The sequence below is a fragment of the Corvus moneduloides genome, chromosome 5 (genome assembly GCF_009650955.1).
Source record: "Corvus moneduloides isolate bCorMon1 chromosome 5, bCorMon1.pri, whole genome shotgun sequence".
Classification (NCBI taxonomy): Eukaryota; Metazoa; Chordata; class Aves; order Passeriformes; family Corvidae; genus Corvus; species Corvus moneduloides.
The window spans coordinates 47,009,478-47,036,163 of record NC_045480.1 but is presented as its reverse complement, the minus strand read 5'-3'; the positions used below and the strand labels follow the sequence as shown (position 1 = coordinate 47,036,163).

At 49.6% G+C, this 26,686-nt stretch overlaps 1 protein-coding gene across 2 annotated transcripts; it reads right to left on the bottom strand.

The window, feature by feature from the left end:
- Positions 1-233: 233 nt before the first annotated feature.
- PRAG1 (PEAK1 related, kinase-activating pseudokinase 1) lies at positions 234-26,118 on the bottom strand. 2 transcript variants are annotated; one of them, XM_032109554.1, is made up of 6 exons: positions 26,058-26,118; positions 23,134-23,526; positions 20,153-21,981; positions 12,489-12,646; positions 8,452-9,185; positions 234-5,120 (listed from the first exon to the last, which is right to left on the bottom strand). In XM_032109554.1, exons 2-6 carry the CDS (start codon positions 23,488-23,490, stop codon positions 4,083-4,085), a joined length of 4,116 nt encoding a protein of 1,371 aa, XP_031965445.1. In that variant the 5' UTR covers positions 23,491-23,526; positions 26,058-26,118; the 3' UTR covers positions 234-4,082. The 2 variants fall into 2 exon arrangements, with proteins under 2 accessions (XP_031965445.1, XP_031965446.1); XM_032109555.1 differs by lacking the exon at positions 26,058-26,118 and adding an exon at positions 25,659-25,845.
- Positions 26,119-26,686: the final 568 nt, after the last annotated feature.

Genomic DNA, 26,686 nt, shown 5'->3' with positions numbered 1-26,686 from the left:
CCTAAGAAGCAGGTCTGTTTCTTCAGCATATGTTTGTGTCTGTTCTTTGTGAAGGCTAAAGGGAAAAAACTCAGCCACAAAGGAATCGTGATCATCCAGAGGGTGTTGTGGCCTTTGCCACAAGCAGCAGTGGGCCATTTACAGGCAGTGCTCAGCAAATTTGTAATGGCAGCAAGTAGCAAAAAGGCAGGGAGGGACTGGTGCCTGAAAATAAAGGAAGGAATTTTGCAATATTATGTTTTAATAAATCACTGCATTTATTTCTTAATTTATTCCTCCTTTAGATACTTTCATGTCCTGCCTAACACAGTCAAATGGAAAGTTGTGAGGTTTGTGGTTGATTCTGCTTTGTAACAGAGAAAGTGATCATCTCTGCTTTGTGGGTAGGAGTTAAGCAGCTTTCCTAGGGTCACAGAAAAGTCTTGAGACAGGAGCTCAGTTCAGACCTCAGCCTTATTTATAGCCTCCCTTCCCATTTATGTCCTTTCTTTTTCTGAAGAAGACAAAAAGATGCAACCAAAAATGTTTCCAGAACAGTACTATATGCCTAAAGCTTGTATCTGAGTCATATCTGCTTGACTTTCATGCCCAGAGTTTGCTCTGACAGTGGTCAGCCTGCTCTGCTCGCCCGCTCTATTGTCAAACAATTCATTCCTTCGCCAGGAACTGGCTGTTGCTTGTTTAGCACAGGGAAATGAAACAAATAATGCTGACTCACATGCTTCATTATGGCTCGCAAGCTTCCACCGCCCAGCCTTTGATGGTATAAAATGAGAGGCATGAGCAGTGTGTCAATATTTCCAGCACTGCTGTGGAAATTTGTTCCTGCTCCTTGAAAAGCAAGGGCATTTTTTCAGAACCATAGCAGAGAATTGCTTAAACAGGCACTGCAAAGGCCTTCAGAAATATTTACTCAGCAAAGTCAAATATCGAGCCCCATGGATTTGGCAGAATGAGTCCTGTGAAACCAGGCTGTTGCTGCATGTCATGCATGCCAAAATTGACATGGAAAAAACTTCTTTCCAGTGTATCGCCTGCTCTTAAAATACACCCTGCAAAAATACAGCAAAATACAAGACAGTTTCTGTGCAGCACATCCACCTTTCTTGTTCACTTGGACCACTGGGAAAGGGGCTGCCAGGCTGCCTGGGGGCAGCACGAGACAAGAAAACACCCCCTTCCCCATCCAGCAGCATCAGTGAGATGCTGGGGTCTGTGGTGCTCCTCCAGTCACTGCTCCTCAGCACTGTCCCTAGGGCATACAGACCTCAAGCTGTGCTCCCAGTCAGATATGTCCTGCAACCCTCCTTCCCCCTGAGCAGGTGACACACTTGGTCCCCAGGGTGCAGGGTCACCTGTAACCCCTGCCACACAGGGAATGATCCATCCCCTCCACCATTCTTGCAGAGGTTCCTGGGCATGGGGACAAGACTGCCTGCTAGGAAAAGGGGAGCTGCTGCCCATGGCATGGTGGGGACAGCACAGACAAGGGGGGCATAAGACAGCAAAGTCCTCAAACTCAGCTGTGGCACTCAGCTGAGGCTTAGGTGTCACTTTCCCCACAACAGCTACACATCAGAAATCCTAATGCACTTCTCCAGTTCAAGCATTGACCCTAAGACCCAAAACCTAGGACTGCTCAGGCTGGAGAAGAAGCATGAGCTACCACAGGGGAAAGTACCAGGAAAGCCTGGAGCTAAGAATTTCTGTCCATATGAGACCAAGAGGCCACCCACCCAATCTAAAAAATATATAGGTGAAAAAGACTACTGTTGGCCTCTGGTCTGCTGGGAATGCTGCTGCAAGGTGCCAAGATCAACAACAGAATCAGACTCAAGTGCCCAAACTCAAGAGAAAGAGTTTTGATCAAGTTAACATCCTATGCTATGCAGGCCCTGTGCCAATACCTCTAACAGTGTTTGTCACCAAATTGAAACTCACCATGCAAAATGGATCCAACCTTGTGTTATGTGGGCTGGTTGAATGTTTGGCTACCTCCTGAGTCCCACTGTGTACCCAGCTAAAGCTTTGCAAGCCACTTGATTTGCAAATTATCTCCCTGTTTTTAGCACAACTTGGATGTCATGGCCAGTCCCTTCCTCCTTCAGTGCTCTCCTGCAGAGCTGCCACCAACCTCTTCCCTACATTCATGCTTGGAAACTGAGTCATCTCTTCATCTTATCTCAGAAAAACATGCTGGGCTCCTTCAGACAGGTTCTCCAGCTCTTTCATCACTCTGCTGGCCCATGTGAGACCACATGCAGCAAGTCAGAGCCAGACCTTCCAGAGTGTTGTGTCCAGGATGATCCCTGGGATGGACAGTGGTTCCCAAGCCAGAAAGCTCCTGCTAACTTCACTGGAGGGAAGTGAACCCAAAAGTCAGATGCAAGAAAGCCAGTGTATAAAAAACTCCCAGTGGTCACAGTTGGAGCCATCCCACATTCTTCCAGCAGGTAGGGACCTGCACAGCCTCCTCCCTAAGGGGATCAGGGGAAATTCATTGCAAATGGGTACCCAGCCAAGGAACTATCCCCTCCCATCAGCTGCAACCATAGCCAAACAGGTAAAAAAAAAAAAAGAAAAGATTTCATAGAAAGTACACGAAGTGTTAAGAAAACCTGGGAATTAAAATTCCCCAAAAGAGCAGGCTGTGTCTGGAGGTGAATCAAGGCTGGAGGAAGGGCTCATGAATTTCTCCCTGTTAGAGCTGGGAAGTGGGTAGCTCAGCTAGTGACATTCTGTCTCAGATAAGCTGATGCTAGGCTCTCTCCAAATGTCCCAAACTTACCACTTCTCCAAGGGCTGCAGAACTGGTGTCAGGAGCAGGGCCGCTCATCTCTGCCTCATGTTGGGGTGCAAGAGTAAAAGAAGCCCACAACCTCTTGAAAAATCTTTTTTTTTTTTTTTCTCAGCAGCATCATCTCTCTCCCAGTCTGAGTGGCTGCTCTATGTCTGGATGGAGGGAAAGGGGTTGAAGGGAGCCAGGCCAGTTTCTCTACCTTCATTTTGCTGCTTCTGTATCCCATCTGCTGGAGAAATGTGTTTGCAGCGCACCCAGCCCTACGCATCTCTAATTCAAACACCAGCAGCAATAAGACCCTGCCGGCCTGCAGTGGCCCCAGCCTTTCACGTGCCAGCTCATCTCTCGATAAAGGAGTTAAATAAATGTTAGACACAAGGTACAAGTGAATTACCAGGCAAAGGGAGGGAGCTGGAGGGATGGGGAAAGCCAAGCAACCTGGCCCTGGCTTCCCCTGCCAAGGCCTTGGAGGTGAATTGGGGATTTTCCATTTCATTAGCTTTACACGGGGTAATTCCCAGCGCGCAGCATCATCCTCATGAACAGACCCACCCCGAGCTCTCTCTCACCCCTTCATATCCAACAGTGGTGCTCCACTACGGCTGCACCACCAGACAGGAAAGCCAGGCTGTATTAGTATCTAACGAAGGTAACAGGCAGCTGATATTGAACTGCCCATAGAGAAAAATAGAACTGATACACAGAAACAAGCAGGGATTTTTGTTTTGAAAGTGAGAAGCAAAATGGATGCCAAAACCCACAAAAGAAGTGAACTTGAAAGCCCCGAGTTCTCCCTTGAAAAGGAGCATTATGTGAAGTGCCCTTGCTCCTGAGGAGAAGCAGCCACCTGTTCACCCCTGCTGCCCAGGGATGATCCATGGGATGGACAGTGGTTCTAGAGTGTGGTGGTGTTCCTGGGCAAAAAGGCTCCGATGCTTTGGGAGAAGTGGGGATCAGAGCATTGTCCCACAGGTGCAGAAATCAACTTGGTACAGTGAGTTCATTAGAAACATGCACACACGCAGGCAGTTTATTAGTCCACATTTACCATACCAAAAAACAAAAATCCCCCAAAATAGGGGTAGGTTCCCAGTTTTGCCTGCTCGCAAATTAACAGTGCTGAGGATACTAAACATGCCTTGTGCACTCTGACTGGAGTGCGGGGCAGGAGCTGAACGTGCATTCACAGCTGAGACTCAAACCTCTCACATATAAAAGGGCTGTGTACCTTTAGCCACAAGGCAACCAGGAGCCCTCAGCTGCCTCCAAGACACATCCAAGGTCAGAGCAGCTGCAGCAGTCTTAATGTGTGCAAGAGGGAGGCTGGCTCAGCAGATGCTAAGTACTGGCAGCACAGCCAGTCCTCCAGTTCAACACTCCGCTCCGTGTCCACGGCCCTCTCTGCGAACTTCATCATGAGCAGGGCACGCTTCATGTCCACCCAATTCTGCAGCACCTGGCGCAGGGTTTCCTCCTGGCTGAGGGGCTGCTCCATGAGGTCTTTTCGGGGCCCCCAAAGCAGACACTGCAGCATTCGCTTGGCCTCGGTGATCCGCACACGCTTGATGGGATCTGCTTCCAGTAGTAGGTGTGCCAGCTGCTGGAGTCCCCGGGAGTAGATGGACAGGCTGGGTAGAGCAGGGAGGTCCTCAGGGCTGTACTCCTGCTCCCTGAGGTGCACCTTCTCCTCAAAGGGGTTGGGCTGGTGCAGCAGTTCATAGATAAGAATACCAGTCTGAAACTCATCAAACTTCTTGTACTGAGAAGCCGACACAATCTCCGGGGCCAGCCGGGCCTGACTCTTCTTCAGCTTGGAGTCTCCAGTTCCAGTCTTCTGTTTAGCTTTCAAAAAATTGCTGATGATGAGGCGGGGTAAGTGTTTGTCATCTTTGGCTTTCACACAGCTCATGGGGGGCTTGCAGGGGACAAGCAGGAGGTTCTCCAGGCACAGGTCACGATGGATGATGCCATGCTCTTTGAGATGCTCCAGGCCATTGCAGAGCTGGAGGAGCAGGAAGCAAACGCGACGTTCATACAGCTCCGGCTTGGCTTGGTGCAGTGTCACCGAGTCCCTCACGAAGTCAGCGGTCGTCTGGCTTGGCACCTCGCGGGTGATGACCACCACACAGTCGTGCTCACTGGCAGCGCGGGAGGGATGGAAGCCATCTCCAGGCATGCTTTTCCCCACATCTGAGGCCAGCAGCATGCTGGAGGGGACAGAGGCCACAAAATGCCCACAGTCTTGCTGGATGTTGAAGTGAACTGGCACTGCAGGGCTGCAGTACGAAGCAGCTACCTTGGACTCCTGGGTTTTACAAATCTGTGAGGAGAGACCGAAAGAACAGACCATCAGCCAGTGACAGACACAGGGCAGCGACCAGAAGCTGAGGTGGAATCCTAAGCTGTGATTTGCAGATGCTACAGAAGACAACAGTAGAAGCAGGATGAGCATTGGTGCCTTAAGTACTTTAAATAATCTCCTGGCTTGAGGATTGTTTTTGTCCTGCAACAGCCCAACCGTAGCAACCAGATGTCTGGGTTGCATTTCTGGGCACACTTCCTTTGCCAGGCAATGCCCAGCAATTGGAGGAAAGGAGGACGGTAGTCCCACTGTAAATAACTTCTGAAGATTTTGTTTCATTGCCAACAGAAGCAACATATTTTTTACATCACAGATGTCATTGAGATAAACTCCTGCAACCCAAGAGACATTCCTGAAGGGAGAAAAGCAAAGCTTGTGGCAGAAGACATGCTGTCTCCATCTCTGGAGACAGTTAACACTCCTGGATGACGCCCCATGCGATGTGAGGTGACAGCGAGCAATAGTGCTGTTCGTGGTGAGGCGTCCAGCACTTTCTTCCCACCTGATCCTTCTCTGGTCCTAAGCCCTGGAGCCACTCTCACATCCTCCTCAACCATTCCACTTCCTTGCATCAGCAACTACTCTCAAACCCCTGATCAATGGCTAAGGGAAACCAGCAACAAGCTGTACTCCTCAGCACAGGCAAAAAAACACCAAAGAGAAAATGGGAGCTTACAACAGGCCTAGAAAGAAGTGAGAGTGCAGCAAACTCTAGGGAGAAAAAAGCATTTTATAACCTGGATTCTCTTTAACCCACATGATTTCTATCTTCATTTTCTTCTGTATTTTAGCTTCATACTGCATTAGAGACTCAAACCCAGGTTTATTATAGGAATATCCATTAGCTTATGGGGCCTTCTGGCATTTCTATTGTACTTTTCCTTTATTTAGCGATGTGTTTATATGCCATCCACAGGAATAAGCAACAGGCTGAAACTCGGCATAAAAGGTTTCAAACCCTGGAGCGTGCCACTGCCAGTCACAGCATGCGTGCAAAATCGTACGAGAAATCAATTTTGCCTCCGAGTTAAAATATACACAAGAATAGAGAGGAGCTGAAGAAGAGGGCTGCTTTTGTATTCCTCTAGCAAGGGTTTGAATCTAGGCATTTGCAGGTAATTCACTCAGATGAGACAATACTGTGAAGACGGGGCATTTCAAATCCCTATTGTCCTCTCTTTTCTAAACAAAAATACCCTGCCATGGCTTATTTGTGGAAAGACAAGCTTTGGACAGCTAGGCAGAATGCAGATGAATGCAGCGGGACCCAGGATGACGCAGGAGGTCCCCAAATGCAGAATAGCCCTTCCAGCCCTCTGGCTAACAAACCTGCTTGTTCCTCCCTACAAAGGAAAGACATGTAAGGCATAGGAAATGGGGGGGAATTCCTGGCAAGAGAGGAGTCTCTGGAAGAACAACTACAGCCAAACGAATGCAGGGAAATCTTCCCTGTCCAGCCATTCTTCTTCACTTTGGCTGCACCAGAGGCATCCTCCATGCTGAAAGCTCCAAGTAGGAGCCTGGGGCTGCCTTAGTCACATACCTCTAAGAGGAGAAAGAAGCGAACACATGGAGCATATCTTGGCTTAATTCCTCTAAAGCCATTTCATGTAACCCTGGCTCCTTCCAACTGTTTTATACATAGCCATGTCTATCTGTGCACAGCTCAGACTCTGGCTCCTGCTCCTCCATAGACTCCTTGGCTCAAGTCAGATCCTCTGCCCATTTTGAGCTCTCTAAGTCTAATTTTAACTACAGGTCTTTGATCTCTTTCATGTCAAAAAATCTACACCAGAAGCCAGGAGAGGCAGCTAGGGGTCAGCCAATTGTAATGTTTCACAATTATTCATTCCCTACCAAAGGGATGGTGGCACTCAGGAACCATATCCATGCACATGGATAAACACATACACAACATCACTATGCTGGCACAGAGTAAGGCCTTGTTGCAGTGGTTTTGACTTTGTTAGGTTGCTCTGCAGTGTACCAAGGGCACAGAGTAAGCTCACTTCACACACAGGGACACAAGTGCAGTCCTGTCTAGAGGCTGAAATGTGCTGTTTCTGCCTTGGCAAGAATTCATGCACTACAGCCACAGAGCTGAGCTACTGAACCCCACCTAACACGGCAGGCAAAAGCAAAGGCGTAGGTGTGCCACAGGGAACTGCAGATTGAAAAGGAGCACAACAGTTCACTACACAGTTTTTAGGGTTCAGGAAGAAAGTTGTGATGGATTGAGGTGTAACGCACAAGAAAAGCTGAGGCTCTGAGTGCTGGACTAAGGGTACTGGTGCAAGATCTCATCTAATTCCATTCTGGTTATTTACAGCCCCCCTGTTGGGTTGACTGTACTTCCTTTAGGATATGAACTGGCTTTTAAGCTATCACTTAACTAGAACATCCCTTAGGGATGTTTTAAAACATCCTAAAACAACCCTTAGAGTTCATAATGGTGGAAACTATTCAGCAGAGACTTTTTTTCTTTTTTTTTTCCTTCTTTAATGCATCTCTGACAGTGCTTTTTTGGGAATTACTTTAGGCTTTGAAAACAATGTGAGGAATAAGGAGCAGTGAGACGTCCCTAGTGTTAATGTCAGAATGGAAATTAAGATCTCTGTATTCAAGTAGTACCATGGATCAAGAGCCCCAAATCCACAGGATGTCCATGGAACGGTTTGGATAAGCTTACTTATCCAGGTTTCAAAGAGCTGAACTATTGCACCTCAAGTTTCCATTTCAAAACATATATTCCGTGGAGTTACAGGAAAATATTTCAGACCTGACCTTACACAGCATGTCTGGGTCAGCCTCTCATTGTTTAATTGGGATCTGCAATATCTTACTGTCTGTAGTTTCAAGATCATATAAGCATTCACATAGTATCTGGGTCAGACCTTCCACTTAAAAGGCAGGCAGAGGCAAAAATGCTGTCTTTGAGCAGCCTTTCATCAGCTTGTGTCATCAGAGGCAAATGCCTCTGAGTTTACAACAGAGTATTTGCACAAAGATGCTTTCAGAGAGAGAAAATGGTTGGGTTTCAGACCCCTTTAGCAATAAGCTAAACCTGACTGTCATTTGTTACAATGAAAACTCCTTCTCCAAATTAACCTTTGCAAGCAAGTAGGGGAAAAGTGGCAATTTTGGAAGGGGTTTTGCTTGCCAAACTTCACCAGTGAGAAATACAAGCAGGGAAAATGAGACATTGTATGGGACACCATGTGCTGATAGTGCACACATCTCCATCTAGAAGATGGAGATAAGCCTGGATGCCTGCTGGTTGTGGACTTACCTTCACAGCATAGGTAGTAGAAGGGTCCATGGAGCAAGTGGCACAGTAATAGATCGCGTCCCCCGAGTCGCAGCAGGGCTTGTTGCACGTCAGCTTGAAGAGCGACCAGTTGTTCTCGCTGAAGTGCAGCTCGTTCTTCTGCTCCCGCATGAAGCAGTCCTCGCACTTGGCAACCAGGCGGCGCAGGGACTCGGCGTACAGGGCCCCCAGCTTGCTGTACACCCCCTCCTTGCTGTCGATGTTGCTCAGGAGGTTGTGGAGGCTGGAGGCTGATGACACCTGGCTGGACACACTGAGCTGCGAGGAGGACAGGGACTGGAGGTTTCTGCCGGGGCCGCAAGCCCCTGTGCTCTTACCAGTGCTCGAGCCCCAGTAGCTGTTTCCTTTGGAGCTTTTCTCCAGGGACTCGGAGGAGGAGAAGGCACTGGGACGGCCCCCCAGGCTGGCTGGGTGGATGAAGGGAGGCTCCTCTCGGAGGCAGACATTGCTCTCAGAGTGGCTGACATTGAGCCTGGGGATGGCAGCACTGGCTGCTTTGCCTGAAGATGCCTGTCCCCCAAAAAAGCCATCTGGAGAAGACACAGTTCTGATCACGGTCTTCTTCTGAGGCAGCGGGGGTGGGCAGCTGGGGGCAGAAGAGGGGCCATCCTCAGTGGAGACAGGAAGGAAAGGGACAGGGGGAAACAACTGGCTCCCAGCTGGAGGGGGCGAGTGGTTCGGTTCAGACGAGTGTCCTAGGGGATAGCAACACACAAGAAGATGCCATGAGTGGCCCTTGCAGGCTGAGAGTGCAGGTCCTTCTCCATATCCCTGCCACCCCCAGGGCCCTGGCTGGGAAGAAAGCAACATCCGAACCCAGCACAGTCTTCAGCTATTCACAACTGCAAAGTTTCACTAGAGGGGTTAGGGATTTAATCCAGTTTAACAGAGCAGGTTTGCAAAGCAGGCTGCAACCAGCCATGTAGAGAAATTCACTTCTCCACCCTTGAAACCATTCCCCTATGAACTGCATATACAGTAGTAAAAAGGTAGTAGAGGGTAAATATTTAAGCTGTGATGTCATCCACAGGAAGGTAAGAATGAAGCACTTGATACAAAGACAATCCTTTAAACTCAGCCTCTCTCTGCTGGGAGCTGCCACCCAGTGCTTCAGCAGAAGGGCATGATAAGCAGAGTGACTCACGGCACACGGCTCCAGCCCTCTGGCTGTACTAGAGCACCCCAAGTATACTGAACCTTTCTCTCTGCTTCACACTGGGGAAGGGTCGCTGAGCAAGCCTGGAATTTTGGCAATTTCCATCCTGCTGAAAAAGAATCTGGCCTTCCCCCCCACTGCCTGTTTCCCAGCTTATTGCCAGACTTCTTTGCTCAGAGGGCAGGCTGGCCCCACTACATACCACTAAACCCTAAGCAGCTCCACATGTCCACTACACATGGATTGGATGGCTCATTTTGGGCAGCCATAGCAGCTGCTTTCCTATCTGGGCCAGACTGGAGACAGGTAATACAGTTAACATGCCATGAAAGAAGTGGGACGTTAAAAAAAAAGGACAAAAAGGTGATCTAACATTGAAATAAAGAACAATAATTTCAGGTCATAAAGAAAGAACAAGTGAGGAGTGGAGTGGAAATTAAAAGAAGAGAGACAATAATTTAAGGGAATTTATCCATGCCACTTGAATGACAAACAGGACTCCGCTAACAACTTGCATGCAAGTGTAAACCTTTAAAGGTGAAAGGTGGGGTTTTGCTCCGATCAAATAGCAAATAGTTTAGCAGATAGCAGGATCTATTGCTTTCTTTAAATCTATTTTCCAAAGCTGCAGAGTGGTAGAAAACGATCCTTCCTCCTCACAAAGCAGCTGCTGAGGGTTCAGCTGCCAGCAGGCACTTCCTCACAGCGGCTTTCTGCCTGCTCCAGAGGAATGCCCTGGGGCAGTTTCCTGTCAGCCTGCAGCAGGCACTTGTCTCCATCACAGTCACAGCCCAAGTGAGTCACCAGCAATCACGTACAACCTCCAAGTGCAGGGGCTCAGGTCCCTGAGCTCCCAGCCTGTCCTGACGTGTCACTTGCAGGTTTGCACCAGCTGAGCCAGAGCAGCAATCCCTGTTAGCTGCTCCACCACCTAAGACCACATGAGGTGAGGGCAGGTCTCCTGGCTCTCAGCTACCGGAGTGGATGCTGCCACCATCTGGCCCTATCGCTCCTCACCAGATTTTGGTAGCACTGGTCAATTTTCATTTGTCTCCTCCACTGCCAAGGCTCTCTGTATGCACCTCCTGTAATGTACCCCATCACAGCAACATCACTGAGAGACAGCTCAGGAATGAGCAGCACTGATTTCAGCTTCTGCAGAAGGTATGTCTCCCATGCAAGGCTGTTTCAGCAGCCAATTTCTGACAATATGCTCAGAAACAGCTCTGTAGGAAATGTGAATCAACACATGTTTTGCCCCAGTGCTTGGGTGCTGAGCTATCTGACTCCTGTTGGACCCTTGCCCCAGGTAGGTGTGTGCCTGCATTGTACACCCAGTCGCCCAGCAAGTGACTACTCTCCAGTTTCAGCTGAGAAACATCTGCCTTAACAGCTGAGATTCATGCCCCAAGCTTTAATGAAAAGCCAGACATCTGCATCACACTCTGATGGGTCCACAGGAAAGATTCTCTCCATTAAAACCCTGTCAAAAGCCACAGGCAGGGATCATTCAGCATGGCACCTCTTGCCACTTCCATCCAAGGGGCTTTGACAGAGGATAGAGCCCAAAGAAATTCTTCAGTGTGCAGTCCCTGAGTACCTCACCAGAGGCATCTCTGCCAGGACATGCAGCTGAATCCCTGCTTCAGGAGACAAGATTTACTTGAGAGAGTCTTAGGAAACAAACATCAGCACTGGAATGTTTGGCAACCGGTCCGAAAGCCTAGCCCACAAATGCCAAACTGCTCTTAGCTTTTTTTTATATGCTGCTGGGCTCTGCCCCAAGCAGAAGGTAATGAATTAAACTCTTTCACAACTCTCCTAACAGTGCTCTGCACCTTCAGCATAGAGTCCTTCTGCATGTCAAGGGCTTAAAAGCTCCCCTCCACTTCATATTTTAACATATGACAGCATAGCCAATTAATTTGAGCTCACCTCACTCAGTGGCTGACTGCACAGCTTCTTGCTTGCATCAGCAAGAAAAACTGCATCTGAGTATTCATTTAAAAACTCATCTTTCCCACGATGAGTTTAAACAGTTGCTTCTGTTAGTGGAGGCAGAGAAATCCTCTTGTCCCTATCATTTTTGACAGCAAATTGCTTCTGTGCCTAGCAAGTAAAGATCTAACATATGTGAGTTTTTCTTACCCCTGTACAATTTCCTGGCAAGGTCTCACTCTCAGACTCCAAGTTAGTGGTGGAAAAATGGAGTTTCCAGAGCTCTGGCTCTTAATTTTATTGCTGCACATTGTTGCTCTTGGAAAGCCAGAACTTCCACTACATGAAGGTTGCTCTTGCTAAGGAAATACTTTCTGAGCTGCTGAACACGTTAGTGCATGTCTAAGTTACACACTGATGAAAAAAGTGACTTCATAGTAAGTATTTTTTAATCTCAGTTAAACGAGTGCAGGCAGATTTTTTCCCCCTTAAGAAATAACAGGGAACACAATGAGAGGGAGGGATCACCTCTAGCACAAAACTCCTTCTGGTACTCCTCAAATCTATGGAGGACTTCCTACAGCACTGCTACTTGTGACATCGTGAAATGCATGAAGCACAAGCAGGATTGTTTCTATATGGAGATTTTATCCAGACCAGAGGAGATCTACAGGGTGAATGATACTGGCACGTGCTGACTGAAAGAGGAAAAAGTCTATGATGCTGGTCTGACTCTGCCACATTCATCTAAAGTGCATCGAGAGGCAGAAGGGTAGAAGTGGAAAGATGAAGGGTCACTGGGGGAGCTGGGGATTGGACCCTCGTGACCCCTGCTCCGAGGATGCTGTCCCAGCAGTGGGCCTCAGGTACAATGCTACCTCTCCCATACCCAGTGGTCACTTACTGCCATCGCTGCCTGTCTGTGTGTCTGAGTCGAGGCTGTCGCTGGAGCCAGCCGTGAAGGTGACGTGGGCACTCCTGAAGGGTGGGCTGAGGCTCTCTGCAGAGCTGTTGCTGACTCTCTCCAGCTCAGTGTTATTTGGGTTCATTTTCAGAGCATGCCTAGAGAGAGTGAAAGAGAAGTCAGGAGACAGATGGCAAAAGGATGCCCTGCACACACTTTTGCATGGAGACTCGACCTGAGAGCAGCTTTAGCTTGCTCTCTGCCTATCCATACTGCACAACCTTTTATCACACCAGACCACCTCATTCCTGTACTTTTCTTCTTTCTCCAGCACCTGGGGAATTGCATCCCATAGACTCTGAGCAGGTTATAGGCTTGCAGTCCTCATGCCAAACTAACTAGCTGTGCTTGAGCAGAGAGTGAAAGCCAGTGAGCCAAGAGCATTCAGCCCCAGTCTGCACCATCTTTGCATAGAACATGTGAGGTGCTGCACCACATCCCATTTTGGCCACTGCCACTGGGAAGTGGGGACCCACCAGTGTTTGCCTTCAACAAAGTTCTCAAAGGAAAGGAGTAGCACCACTCCTCCCATTTTACAGAAGGCAGGTCGAGGCTGGGTGTGTGAACCCTATTCCTTCATAACAGAGGCATAGGTACCAGAAGAGTCCATCATCTCCAACTGTGCACCACAGTAACAACCAACACCTTGCAAAAGAAGAAGCATCTCTGCAGAAAACATGCGTCTGCCAAACTCAGAACCTATCATGCAGTTTTTAATGTAAGACCTACAGTTTTCCATGCAGCTTCCACCTAAAAAAAATTAATAAACCAACCATAAACTGGGCTTATAACCTGCTAGGTCATGGTTTAAGTGACCAGTTTAGACAAGCAGGACTTTTCGCTAAGATAAAGAATTTCTCCTGCATTTTCTTCATTTTTCTGCCTTGGAAAACAGAAACTGTTGAAATCAGGCAGCACAGAAGAGCATAAACACTCCTAGTATTGGTATAGTTCTGACTCCGTCAGCCAGCAAACAAAAGTTATCGGTCCACATATTTTAAGTAAAACTGCCAATCTGCTGATAAAATTCAACACATTGATTAAGAATGTAAAACGGTTAGTGGCAGACTTGTACAGAAGTAAAAGGACTTCCACCAGCTAGCTTGCTGGAAGGTATCCGGCGTTTCCTAATCAGACGGCTGAATGGCTGCTGAGAAAGACAAACAAAAGACATGCACGGCCGTTTGCTTGTGGCACCCTGGTCACACACACGGGACCCCTCCTCGTCCAAAACTCCCAAGCACAGCAAGACACTACAAGAGATTTTTATTTGAGGATTGAGAAATGTTTCATTCCCAATCCAGACAAAGCACTTACTCTCATGTCCACACCACCACATGGAGAGCAGAGTGTATGAGAAGCCCGGAAGAAACTTCTGCCAGACTTCCTCATTTGCCTGAGCAGCCTTGGTCTAAAAATACTCAAGGGCTGATGAAAATAAGGCTCTAACAACCAGTTCAGGTATACTTCAGCAGAGACACTGGTCTTGCACCAGTGATGAATTTATCACAGCAAGCCTCTTGGGGATGATTTACAAAACTTCACAATTCACCACACGAGCCACAGTTTAAAAAATGAGAGAGAGAGAGAGAGACAGACAGAGAGTTTGAGGGGCTTAGGTCTGTTATGACTAATGCTGTTGAAAGCAACCAACTGCACTCTCTTTTTTTTTTTTTTCTTTTTACTATAAAGATATAACTTTATCCTACAACTTTCTCAGATGTTTAACATTTAGTAATTTGGGTGGAAAAAACACAAGGGTGCACACCCATGCCGGTACACTGTCTGACCTGGCAAGAATCAAAGAAGGATTTGAATCCATAAGAGAAGAAGATTTAGCAAGATATCCAGTCTTGATTCACACAGATAAGATGTTTTCTAACACATTCCTTCCCCCAGCCCCCCCGAAAAGTTGGTGCGTTTCTGTTTCTTTCCCATCACTGAACACAAACTCACGGAGCTGCCTTACCATTCCCGCACTCAGAGAGAGATGAGACTTTGCTCGGCGCGGTCCAAGGTCCGCTGTGCGCAGCCACACCTATTCCTCCAGGCAACCTGGGCGCAGCGCGGCACCGGCCAGAGCCCTGCTGACTGCTGCCCTTGCTGCCTCAGCGTCGGTGCAGTCAGATGCAGAGAGAGCCCCGTTTCCTCCCCGCACCGCCGTGACTGATGTAAAGTGCAGTTCCTGAATAGGCGCACCGAAATAGAAATTGTTTGCCGCTTAAACGACATCCTGCTCTTGTTTCAGATGTTACAGCCAGGCCAACTAATACCTCCTGGAAATACCTCTGCCTCACATCTCCCTCTTTTCCTATGAGCTGCTTGAAGCCCAGGCTGCAGCCTGCACAGATCAAAATACCGCCCACTCTACCGAAGAATTACTACTGAAAATTTGCTAGGGTCAAACTCTCTCATTTCAGTAAAATTCCACGCCAAGAGCTGAACAGCTCATCACTGCAACAGCCTGTGGGACCCTGATTTACAGCTCACCCAAACATCCCCTGCTTTTCTAGTGTTCCTTCCACCTCACCCGAGTTCAAGGGCACACAGGTGGCTATTCTCCATCTTGCGCTTTACACCAAAGGATACTGGAAATCACCAAAGGAAGTTGGAAATAAAGAGCACCAACCCATCTTAAATCTAAAGAAAACACTGGGTTTGTGCCCTGCACCACTGACTTACAAACACCTGTGGGCTACGCTCCACTTCAGAAAGATGTAACAGTAGTTAATTTACATCAATTTAAAAATGCCTGCTCAGCACCTAAAACATAACCAACAACTTCAAGAGCAGCACCAGAGCCTTCATCATGTGCCTGTGCATAAAGAACAGGTCACCAGAGTCAGCTCTCCCAATCTAATAACCTAAACCCACAGGATTTCACAGATTTTCAGCTCTCCAATTATTCTGGTAGCTTTAAATACACTTCAGCTACTCAACATCCTCCATGCAACAGCCTGGCATATTCAGGCAACCCTTCCAGTTCCCTATTTCAGAGTTTTCCCATCATAAACAATTTCATCCAGCTGACTTTCCACATGATTCTCACAGTCCTGCCTAAAACAAGTCAACACTGAAAAGAGTGGTTTTGTAAAAAAGCACACCAAAACATAACAACGCCACCCCCCCCCCCCCACACACACAGTTTGGAGTTCTCTTAACATTGAAAAGGGAGCCAGCTCATTTCCCTTCTCTCATGTTGCATCTCTGGCCAGGGCCTGTTTCATCTTTCCCGTGTCTCAATTTGACCAGTAGCCATGTGTTTAATTTCACATTTTTTCACAGATAGGGGTCCCACCTAATGCTGCTGTGGGACTCCAGCACTGCCAACTGCATGCCTTGCACTTCTCAGAGAGACAGTGGAGATGGGCACCAAAGCCTGGCTCCCCTAACTGCAGCAGACACACATGCCTTGGGATATTGCTCCAGGAATCCCTGGACTTTGGACATACCTTCAGCTTGAATTTCCTGTCTGAGATTTGACAAGGAGATCTGGTTACTTTCACCAAGTGCAAGGGGCAGGTTTTGAGAGCAGGAGGCCACTCAGACAAAAAAGCTGCCAGGCTCCCGCTTGCTTCTTTCCAGCAGCTGTCCCCACGGGCAGCCTGCTGGCAGCCCTGGAGGATGTGCAAGGCACCTCTGCCCCGCACAGAGACCTGGTCACTCTGCAGTGCCACCATGGGGGTCTCCCAGCCTTGCTGTGCCAGCAGGAGGGGGACACTCCTTCTCGGCACAGATGACAGGACTGAACAGATAACAGAGATGCCGAGCTTTATAAATCATGTGACAGCGGAGCGAGGAGAGGAGAACAGAGAACACACAAAAATCACCACACAGCAAACTGCACTGCAGGAGGTGTTTGGTGATAATGTCAACAAGACACCCCCTCCCAGAATAAAATAATGGAACTAATGCACAGAAGAGAGAATGGCCAGACTGCATTACAGCATCAAACATAACATATGGCTAGGCATAATTATTACACAAGAGGAAGCACCATTGTACCATATGCTTGTCTATCATGAAACAGGAATAATTGTATCTTCCTCCTCTTGCCACTTGCTGTTTCTTCCAGCATCTTCCCTTGGTTGCAGAGGGAAATTAAAACCCAGCATACAGGAGTTTACAACATTTGAAGCTTAGATTTGTACTGACCCTTCTGCTATCATCTGGCAAATGTGGAGAAACCAAAACTGAGGTAAGGGAGAGAAAGGATTTTGAAGAACTCCTAGCTCTGTTCAGAGGAGCACACAGCTCCTTCCTCTATCAGAGGGGTTTTATGTAGCACAGGTTAAGTTGAAACAAGGGTTTGGAGTCTGGAGATGCACAGGAAAATTCAGATAGGGTACAGAATTAAGATGGTAGGTGGGTCAAAAATTACATCACTGCATACTCTGATGTGGTGAAGAAGGTAAAAAACCTCATTTCAATTTCCAGCTCTGTGCTTTTTTAAAATGGTAAGACACACACAGAAGAGTGAATTACTTTAAATTTAAAAGAAACAAACTCTCCTAAAAGATTGGCTGATAAATCACAACCTTTTAAGCCAGTCTGTTTTGTCACTGGGGTACACCCTGACACTGAGCTCCGAGGAGAAACAGCTGCCCCAGGAATGGTAAGAAAAGAGGACTATTCTGCCTCAGGTACAGTGCTGCTCCATCACAGACTGATTCCTTTTAAGGAACACACAGCACAGCCCCACCAGCCAGCACCACCTCCTCAGCGAGGAACAAACCTGGCTCTTTTCCTGGCGATCCAGTTCCCAACACCTGGCTCTTCTCCTGGTGAGCCAATTCCCAGCATTGCAGTTTTTCTGCAACGCTCCTGTGCTCTGTTCCCTCTGGCAGCAAGCGGTGGCAGCAGCACTGGAACAGGCAATCCTGGCACTCCTCAGGCTCTTTCTCCCTGGCTGCATTCAGCGATGACAGGTGTGGGGAAGTGCTGTGCTGCACCTTTGGTACCCCACGCTAGCACACTCAGCAAATTTCAGAAGCTTTTTTCGGCACTGCTTTTTGAAGGTGGCACTAATTGTAATGAAAACAGCTCAAGATGCTAAACAGCATCACTGTTTTCTTTCTTTAGGAGGCACATGAAATAAATTAGCCATCAAGGTTTTGGAGGCTAGAAGAAACAACGAGGATTATTTAAGCCTGATCCTCTGTATAAGAAAGACATAAATTTCAGCAAAGATTCATTCCTTGTGCCAAGAAACTGAAGGCCATACTAGAGCATTTTACACCAAAGAGCCTTTAAATCATCATTGCACATGCATGTCCGGGGGATCCTAGTTTCCCTGGTGAGCTCCTTCCTTAGCCAACTACCTTCCCAGCTTTTGGAAGAAGACCAGCCCCCATCTTCCCTTTCCAGCCTCTTTCCCCTTGTAATTATACTTATTTGCCATTCTGTTTCAGACCAAGCAAACATTAAACATCTATAACCTTTCAAACAAGCACAAAGAGAGGATTGTATGAAGAAACAGTTGCAAGAGATCCTAGAGTAGCTTTATATAGGACAAAACAGGCACAAATTCATTATCTCCCTTTTTTTGTGACAACTTTTAAACCCCGCTGAAATCACTCCTTCCGCCATCCTAAGAGAGAGCTTACTTCAAAACCAGAGCTTCCTCAGTGTCTGGAAGGAATTTACCCTGTAAAAATTTTTTTCCCCTTTAATTGTTAAAGCCAAGATGAACAAAACGAAATCTACAGACTCACTTTTTCTTTCTCTGCTTTTTAACTAGCTCAAACACACATGCAAATTTTCTTTAAAATAAGCAATTAAATTTCATTAGGAAAGTCAAACAGGCAGACTTCATTTTGCAGCATGAAATCAAATGCCTCGCTGCCGCTTGAGATCAAGAAGGAAAAACGATGGTTACATGCCTTTCTTGCAGCTGAGATGAACCCTGATCTGCTAAGCCCCCAACCCCAAGCCTGTGCCACAACCATGTTCACACTGGCTTCACCTTCATCTGCCAAAGGAGCCTTTGCAGCTGTGCCACCACGGAATGTCCTGGGCTGAGGTGCTCTGTCTGTGTGAGGAACTACATAAGCCTAAGAGCAGGATCAGTGGTTCTTCCATTAGGGACAAGCACGTGTCCACAGGCTGCCTGGCACTAGGAGAGTATGGATGTGCCTCAGAGTCATCTTTGTGATTCTTCTTCTTCAGGTATTTGGCTGCAGCCCAGGATGAACAGAGGGCATGTTCCTCCAGCACCAGGCCACGGCCCGAAGCTGCAACGCCTGCCCAGGGTAACACAATGCCACTGTGGTGATTTTACTGGCTGTGCATGCAGCTATCCCTCCCACTGCCCCGGTTCCTGCCTTGACACACTTGGAGCAGCCACAGCTTTGCTTGAGACAAAAACAAAAGCACCCTCAGAGCAAACAAACAAAGCAGGGCTTGCAAAACCTGAGTCTGATCAGATCACTCCTTACTGCTCCTCAGCCAGCTGAGCTTCGGTAGCTGGAGGCAGGACTAAGCTCTTTCTTTTGAGTAAGGTGCCCCACGGCTCTGCTACAGGTATCAAGGCCCTTGGGAGACAAATACCTGTAGCACAACCTGCCCTACAGCCACAGAGGGTAACCAGCACCTACCTCAACCACCTGGCAGGGTTTACAGTTCTGCCAGAGATCCCAGTCATGGATGCCACGCATTCCCTGACCTCAGTTTGCCTGCCTGCTTTCACACAGGCTTTCTAGCACACGGATGCTTCCAGGATGACTCAAAAGCAACTGTTAGACCTGTCACAAATTTTCTTCCCCTATTTGACCTTCTTTTTTTATTTATTTTTTCCCTTTTTTTTTTTTTTTTTGGTGATACACACAGCTGCAGATACTGAATGCACACAAAGTATTGTAAGCCTGAGGGTTTTTTTAATTGCTTAGCAGAGCTATTTCCTTCCCAGATGGACAGCTCTCCCTCACTCACTTATGTTTTCTGGGGCCTGCTGTTGCCCTGCCTGCAAACCTGACTTCCAGGAGAGCGGTGAGCAGAAGGTTGCCTGAAGCTGGGTGGCTCCCACACATAACAAGCCCATGTCAGGCAAGCTCCAATTACCTGCTTGCAGGCAAAGAGCCCTCCCTGGGAAATTGCAGCTTTGAGAGTTCACCTCGAAAGCAAAAAGTCATTAGAGCCAAACTGAAAATGTTGATTTTGGAGGCCCTTCTTATTAGCATCAAGAAAAGTTGCCCAGTTCCACCTACAAGAGAAGATTGCAACCCCAGATTTTCTATGCTATTCAACACTGAGGAACTGCCAAGACAGAATGAAACTGACCTGGGAAACAGCAGCCATCCCGGGCATGGACCTTGTTCTCACTTGAATATTGGGACTTAAGGCTATATCTTGCAGCCCTGAAGGGCTTTTACAAGTGCTCACGACATTCAAACCAAGACTTGCAAAGATCAGACAGCTTTTCAGAGTAAAAAGACAAACAGCTTTTCAGCTGTGCAGTCACCTCCCACGCTCCTGAAAGCCCACCTTTGGACAGAAAAGGCAGAAAACAAGAATGGGAAATACCTCCTAGTCAATGAACTCCCGCAGCAAGCATCCCAGTTGCAAAGGGTTAACAGACCACCATGCACACATTCACAGGGCTGTACCTGGACTGCTTTTTCGGCGGCGGTGGTGGTGGTGGTGCAAACTCCATAGCATTGCTCTTGTCGTTAGGGAAATCAAAGGAGAAAGAAGACGACTTGGTGATTCCAGCCTGGCTCTCCAGTATCGGGCCGTCATCCACAAAGTCGGCACCAGCTCTTCCACTCTCAGCTCCTACTGTCCATGGGTGGTTTAAGACCTCCTGCTCCTCCTCCTGCTCCTCCTCCTCCTCTATTCGGCACTGCTTCGTCCATGTTGGGTTATAGTATTTCTGCCTCCTGTCATAGGACGAGCCTCTGCTGGACTCCTCCACAGAGACCCCATTCACATGAGCACAGGGAGAAGGGGACGCCCCAAAGGCACCTGTATCAGTGCAGCTCCTCGGCAGCAGCTGAGCACCAGCTCCATCATGGCTGTTATCATCACCAAACATTCCCACATGAGAGCTGACTGGGGGCACACGGCTCCCCTCACTGCCTGGCTGGCTGTTTTTGGACATCTTTGGGGGGATGGCTGGACTCTCAGTAAGTGAGGTTTTGACAGGAGCTGCCAGATGAAATCTTGTGCTGTTTTCACTTCCAGATGCTTGAAAAATCTGTCCAGCCTCAATAGCAGGTGATGAAGTCCCAAAATCGGGGTGGGAAGTGGGGCTCATACATGGCCACTGAACCCCTACCGCTGAGTCGGGGCTGCTGAGGAATATTGTCTTGTGATCATCCTCAGTGTGTGCTGTCATTATAGTTATCTTTGCCGCCACCTGGCCAGTGGAGTCCTGGTATTCCTTCTCACCTCCCAAAGCCCAGCCACCATCCTTCCACAACCCATCAGCTTTCTCCTTGGCAGTGCCACGGGCCAGCTTCTCTGCTTTTGCCTGGCTGCCAACAGCCTTCAGCTGTGCCTTCCTCCTCTTGGTGCTCTCGGCATAGATGGGATCACCACGGGCTGGCTCGGAGAGGCGAGGGCGCTGTGGCTCCACCAGAGCCTGCTGAGGGGTGCTTGAACCCTCAGTGCGGGGGCCTCCTGTGACAGAGGGCTCCCCAGGGAGAGGCAAGTCCTCATCCTCCCGGGACAAAGCAAGGGCAGCCACCTTGCTGCTCCCTGTGCTCTCAGGGAGGCTGGCAGGCTCCGTGTGGAGAGCCAGGTTTTTCCTGTCTGAACACAGGGCATAGGAAAGAGGATCACTCTGGTCTTTTGTGATGCAGAAGGCCACGTTCACAGCTCTGCGCTCCTCTTCACTGAACTTGACTGTCCGGCCACTTGGCCTGGGAGTCTCAGGAGCATCCCGCTGCCTCCATCCACTGGGAGTGTGACTCTCCTTCTCGCACTGTGCAGCCTTTTCCTCTGTGCAACACAGCTCCCACGGGACGGGGTGCTCTTTGTGGCAGTTCGTGATTGAACAGTACTCGCCCCCTTCACTTTCAAAGATGGAGGAGATGTGACCACAGTCACCCCCTGAAGGGAGCACTGCTCCTTCTCTGGCTTGGGAAGAAGGGTTTCTGCTGGAGTTAGTGGTGCTTCTGTCCCCCAGGGCAGATGGATTAGGGCAGGGGACCTGATGAGGCAGGGCAAACTTGTCTTTAACTCTGTCCTCCTGCTTGCCCACCTCACCCACAAGTACCAGGCTATGGATGGAGACATTTCTCTCCACTCGACCCTCCAGGCTGCGCAGACCCACCATGGAGTAGCTGGGAGGGCAGCAAGACAAGCAGTCGCTGGGCTGGTTGTGAAGGAAGGGCTTTCTCACACCACCATTGCCAAAATTGTCAGGGCAGATGCGCTGCGCATCTCCTGATTTCAGGAGGAGTTGTTTGCCAGAAATCACACCCCAGCTGACCTGAATGGGTCAAAGAGACAAGTGCCCTGTCAGAATGTGCATATGCAAAATGAAAGACAAATAAAATTTAAACAAACCCACAAACTGCAAAAACAAAAGCCCAGCTCTGCAGAACAGTACTCTGGAATTCACTATCTATTTTGCTGTGCTCACCCCACCTCTAATTCCCACAAACCTTTCCTGCTAAAACTACACTTGTTGTATTTCCTGGACCATTTGTAATCCTTGCATTACCAACAATGGCAATGCACCGGAATAAGACATTCTCCTTTCTCTTCCTATGGGTTTGCTGCCAGAAACATGTCCAACCTGTCATCTTGTCTGTGAATCACTGTGCAATTAAAGATTCAGAGAGCGAAGGAATATTTGCACCTCTCTCTGCTTATTTTCATTTAATTTCACACTGCTCCAGAGTGTGTGACTCCAGAACACAGACACAGACTATCATGGGTTATCCTGGGATAGCAGCTTGGCCATGGTCAGAAGCAGGGATCGGGGAGCAGGCATGCCAAATCCGCACGCACAGATCAAACGCCACCAACAGTGGCAGCTTGTGCTCATGTGCCCTTCACCCCTTAGAAGAGAAGAAAGGGACAGCAGTGGGAGGCTAAGGGATCTGGTGAGCCCTGACTCTCCTCTGGGGCACGGGGAAATAGGAGCACACCTATGCCGTGAGCAGCAGGGCAGCAGCCTGTGCGTCACTCTGCTGAGGCACTGCTGGTATCGACTGGTCAGGGCGAGGAGCTGCACCCACAGGGCATTACTGCTCTGGCAAAGATTGGTAGGAAGAAGCAGGGAGGCAGGGCACCTTCTTCCTCACCCACAAAGACCACGGATCCAGGCAGCACTGACTGCAAGCAGACAAGACATCTTTTCAGTCAAACTTCCCAGGAAAATAACCCGCATCCTCATTTATAAAACGGAAGTTCCTAAACAAACAGTGTATTTTTAAGCTACTCTGGATATGGCTTGTGAGCAACAGCTCATTCAGCTTCATCCAAAGGTATATTGGGAAATCAATATGTGGCTTAAAAACCTGAGTCAAGACCAGAAGGAAAAACAAAGGGAAGGAAACGGTTGTAACAGATATTCCTAGCACTCTGAGGATAGGTAAGTAACGGGAAGTCATGCTTTGACTGGATTAATCATTACCTGTGACAGATCTGCATTCATATTCACATCCGCCCACGCGTCAGAAACATCTGAGTTTATCATTGTTGGCTTCACAGCAATTGTTGGCTTTGAGAAGGGGGAAGTATTTACACCTTCGTCTTCCAACACGAGGCTCTCAGGCTTGGTCCTAGCTCCATCCGGGAGCACGCCACAAGCTCCCACGTCTGGGGGTGTTTGCAGCCAATGGGAACTCTTCGGGTTGAAGCAGTTTTTGCAGGAGCCGGGCTTCCAAATGTGTTCCACAAAGTCACTGCACGCAGACATCTTCAAATCCTCGTGGGTCAGACTGAGAGCCCACTGCGTCTTCTGCACTGCCCTCCACTGCTCATTTTGCATTTGCTCCTGAGCCACTCGTAAGGATCACCTAGTCATCTGGAAAAGCACAACACTGTCTGATTAGTTTGATTATGCCCCCAAATGGGAAAGATTTTTAATAAGACAGGTGATAATTACACTTACTCTGCCTTCATCACAAAGGCATATTGTTTACAAGACTTTTTTCACAGCTTAGCTAAAGCCCACACAATCATTTGAAAAGCCTCAACTTCTAAGCATAGCTCTGTAATAGAGAAGACATCAAGCGAGCAGCATTCCTATGTGATTTAATTCCCTGCTTAATGAGCATGTATAACCAGCCTCATGCAAGGTTTAGATCAAGGGTAAAGAAAAGGGGTCTTGGAAATAGCTGTTCACAGCCCCACAAGCAGAGCCAGCCAGGAAAAATTTCTTCTCCAAAGTGGCATCCTCTCTCTGGAAAATAAAAAGGCCTGGAGACACAAGGACCAGAATCAGTGACCGTGTAACCAAGGGGACCAGCAACAACCTTCCTTCACCCAGAAGCACCACTGTGATTACTGCCGTGGTACACAAAGACTTCTCTCCCACCCAGTGAAAGGCAATCAGCAAGGCTGGGGCTGGCACTGATTTGAGCAAGTGTCTGGCAGAATGCTCTTATCTGGTTTGCCAAGAGCCACAAATAACAGTGTCAGCTCGCTGAAACGATTCATTGTCTGCAAGGGGAAAAACGTTTTGCTCTTGGATTACTTACAGACAAGGATTCCTTCCCATCTTCCTTCCCCAGGAGGAAAATGCCCCAGGAACAAGACATTCCTGCATTCCTGTGCAACACGCCCCCCCCCCCCCCCCCCCCCCCCCCCCCCGCCTCCTGGCCAGGTCTGATTGCACTCTAGCCAGTAGCTAGATACCTGGAACTAAAAACTTTGGAGATACTTCCGAGGAGGACTCCCACAAAGCTCAGGGGATTAGGAAAGAGAAGATCAGAGAATGCAGCCGGCTGCTATGGGTGTCAGGGCACACAATTCCCCCACGTGGCTCCGTAGAGTCCTTCCTGATCTAACCAACTTCAGGTCATCATCCCCTAGCCAGCTGATCCCCAGGCAGACTGAGGCCCTTTCCCTGAGGGTCTCCAACTGAACAGGCACCTTTTACACTCCAATCCTGGAGGCACGTGAGCAAAATTTACCAGCCTGACCCTTAAGCACTTCCTCCACGAAGGCATACTGGAACACCACCAGAGCTATGAACACTTTTGCAGCTGCATGCACCCCTAAACCAGCTTGCATTGCAGTAAAGATTCTTGCCTCTGGGCTCAGAGATGCCCTGACCAGCCTCTCCAACACCCACCCACACTGCATGGCATAAAGAAAGACAGCTAATAAGAGCCTGGGTGGGACAAAGTGAAGCGGAAGAGAGCCACTGACCCACAAGCATCACCGAATTCAAGTGCCACCTACGGGAAGGGTGTCTCTGATCGGCTAAACCATTAGCACCTGCACACTCCTTCTGTCTGGCAGGCTAATAAATTAAGATCTGCTTCTTGAAAAAGCAGGGGAAAAGGGGAATATCGGCGGGATTCACCAATCAGATTGCTGAATGTCTCTTTTTAGGGAAGACACTGTTTTAGACAGGCTTTTTCATGGACTTCATAGAGTCCGAATTAACCAAAGAGCAGTGAATCACTCTCAGGCATATTCCAACACCTTCAACGAGGTTAACAGTATTTGCAGGAGACACAGCTTTAAAAATATTCTAGCCTTTGTTTCCTTTTAGATCTAGCATGCAGTGTCCAGCATTACCCAAAGCTGAAAAAGGGTCCTGATGAGAGACAGCAAATTTAAAAGAAAAATCAAAGGGAGGGAAGCAGGCACCGGAGCCAGAAAAAACTCTTCACTTCTGGTTTAATATTCGGCACTGCCAAATGCCTCTTAAAGACCAGCGTTTCCCTGTCTCCATCCCTCATTTCTCGCCGCCCAGATCCCGGGGTGGGCCCGCGTCCCCACGCCGGCTGCGCACCGGGGATCCACCCGCGCCAACCCACGCGGCGCCGCGCGGGGAAACAGGCCGGGAGCGGCGGGGGATAAGGGACCGAAAGCCAGGACCTGGCTCTGCCGCCGGGCAAGCCGAAAGCCACGACCTGGGTCTGAGGCATCCCCGGAGCCCCCGCGCGTCCCGGGGCACCGGCGAGAACCCGATGTAACGGCTACCTGTTCCCAGGGATAGAGATTCCAGGCTGCGGCACAAGGATGCTCCGGCGCAAAAAAACAGCCCCAAACCCCCAGCCCAAGTAGCTCTGGCTGCCAGACGGTCCCTCCGGGGCGCCGGGCGCCCACCAGGACCGGAAAAAGTTTATCGGGCAGAGCCCACCGGGGTTCCCGAGGCGGGCGGCGGTACCGGTCCGGACCGGAGCGCGCCCCGAGCCGGCTTCAGATCCCCGCCCCAGCCCTCCGCCCGCATACTCGGTGGGCAGCGGCACAGCCCCGCCGCCCCGGCCCCCGGGCAGCCCCGCCCCGGCCCCGAGTGGCGGCACAGGGGTCCCTCCCAGCCCGGCTTTGTCCCGGGAGGCGGAGGCCCGGTGCCCGCCCCGGCGGCAGCTCCCCGCTCACCAGGCTCCCGCGGCGGCGGCGGGCTCCGCTCGGCTCCGCGCTGCGCCCGCCACGGCCGCCGCCGCCACCGGGCGAGTGGCGAGCGGGGCCCCGCGTGGGCCGGGGGGCAGCGGCCGCCCCGCCCCGCCCCGCCCCCGTCCCCCCCCACGGGCACGGCGTGGGCACGGCCCGGGCGGGAGCGGCGCCCCCCGCGCGTCCCCGCTCCGCACAAAGCGCTCTGCCCGCGCCCTGCGAGGCGTACGCGGCTCGCAGCCACATCCCCACGGCACCCCCGCCCCAGCAGCGCTCACGCAGACAGGCACTGCCTCAGGGACATCCCGGCGGGTATCGGCCCCCCGGCCATGCAGACACCCACGTACCCGGCAGCCCCGCACAGATCCCATAGGGTCCTACACACGCACCCACCCCGCACCCCGACACCAGCCTTGAAGACGGTAGTGATACAGCTGGAAGGGACTGGGAGCCAGAGGGTTCGCTCATCTTCGTCAAGCTTGCCAGACAACGGCATGGTGAAGTTCGTCTCGAAGGGATGCTGTGGAAGGGAGAGAAGTTTGCTGCAACTGAAATCAGGATTTGACCTCACTGTGCAAAAACTGCAGACAGCATCTCAGGAAAATCTCCAATCTCAG